Raw genomic sequence first — 1,760 nt, 5'->3', positions numbered from 1 at the left:
TATTCATGCTCGATACCGCTGGCAAAATCCTCGAGCGTATTGTCCATCAACGAATAAGAGCGGCCATCGAACCCCTCTTGGCAGACAACCAATATGGCTTCCGGAAAGGCCGGTCCACTCTGGATGCGATCAGCCTGGTCGTCGATACTGCCAAGACCGCGATCTCAGGAGAAAGATGGCTGAATGGCACGAAGAAGTATTGTCTAGTGGCGACACTAGATATCAAGAATGCTTTCATCTCGGTCAGGTGGGACTGTATAATGGAAGCTCTTAGGAAAATTGCGGAAAATGATTGGCAGATATTTCACTGGAAGAATCCTGAAGTACGACACGGAAGATGGTTCTGAGGAGTACGGAGTCACCGGAGGTATACTTCAAGGCTCGGCATTGGGTCCCTTGTTGTGGAAAATCATGTATGATGGTCTACTGAAGCTGGAACTGCCAAATACCTGGAGGAGATCAGCCTCAGTTTCGACATGACCTTCGAGACGATCTGTCGCTGGATGAACACTGTGGGACTGAGCCTAGCTGAACATAAGACCGAAGCCGTGCTGATCACTAGCAGGAGAAAAATTGAGTCAATCACGCTGCAAGTCGGGTCCTGCGAAATCACCTCCCAGCCATACATCCGATACCTGGGAGTGACGATCGATGCCCGACTTAATTTCAAGCAGCAAGCTGAGCACGTAGGAATTAAGGCTTCTGGAGTCAAATCTAGTTTATCGCGCCTCATGCCCAACATAGGAGGTCCAAAACAGAGAAGACGACCATTGCTGTCGTCAGTGATCACATCGGTGCTCACCTACGGCATTTCCATCTGGGTGGACGCATTAAAGTTACAGGAATCACGGCGGAGAATTGCACTAGTCTATCGACTGAGTGCGTTGCGTGTCGCGAGCGCTTATCGTATGGTGTCCGAAGACGTGGTGTGAGTTATAGCCGGGATGCTCCCTATAGAAATGTTGGCCGAAGAACGAAGGTCATTGTATCAGCAGAGGAAATCTGAGACACTAAGCCCAATAGAGCTCAACACAGAAGAGAGACGAAAGAGTTTACAGCAATGGCAGGAGAAGTGGGACAACTCGTCGAACGGAAGATGGACTCATCGACTGATCCCACAGGTGAGTTCTTAGTTAAACCGCACACATGGTGAGGTTAATTATTACGTGACACAAATGTTTTCGGGACATGGGTGATTCCGGGCGTATCTTCATAAATTCAAACATGAGAATTTCCCGAAGTGTCCAGTTTGCACCGAAGTCGACGAAGCCGCGGAGCATATGTTTTTGAGATGCCCCCGCTTCAGCGAGAAGCGGCATGTTTGGGAATCTGACCTTCGAAGGGAGGTCTTACCTGAAACCATGGTGGAAGCTATGCTGTCATCGCAGGCAGCCTGGGACACAACGAGTAACTTTGCGGCGGCAGTCATTAAGGAACTCAGAAGGGAAGAACGTGAGCGCAAAGCTACAGCATAAGTGAGAAATCTAATGAAACCCCTCGTTGACAGCCAACACATTAGCGGCATGAGGGGAAGCACGCTAGATGGAAAACGTGGAAGAGCGAACAGCTGAGACCTCCCTCGCGAAGTAATACTTTACGGTAGTGCCGCGAGGGAAATAAAGGTTAGTGGAAATATGTCTGACTGGAGTTTACTGGGTATGGGCAGTGATAGTCACTCATTGCCCGAGTCCCACACTCACTTGACGGAGGGAAACACCTATCGCCTCCCTCTGGTGGTCGTGCGTGAATGCATTCTCCCA

The 1,760-nt window shown here is 49.8% G+C and overlaps 1 protein-coding gene across 1 annotated transcript; it reads left to right on the top strand.

Moving 5' to 3' along the window:
• The first annotated feature begins 959 nt into the window (after positions 1-959).
• On the top strand, positions 960-1,475 carry LOC107044618. Its single transcript, XM_015266564.1, has 2 exons — positions 960-1,121; positions 1,242-1,475. Exons 1-2 carry the CDS (start codon positions 960-962, stop codon positions 1,473-1,475), a joined length of 396 nt encoding a protein of 131 aa, XP_015122050.1.
• The last annotated feature ends 285 nt before the right edge of the window (positions 1,476-1,760 follow it).

Source organism: Diachasma alloeum, unplaced genomic scaffold (assembly GCF_001412515.2).
Source record: "Diachasma alloeum isolate Michigan unplaced genomic scaffold, Dall2.0 Dall_scaffold_00762, whole genome shotgun sequence".
NCBI classification, from domain to species: Eukaryota; Metazoa; Arthropoda; class Insecta; order Hymenoptera; family Braconidae; genus Diachasma; species Diachasma alloeum.
Note: the sequence above shows the minus strand (reverse complement) of the source record. Positions and strands in the feature narration are given on the sequence as shown.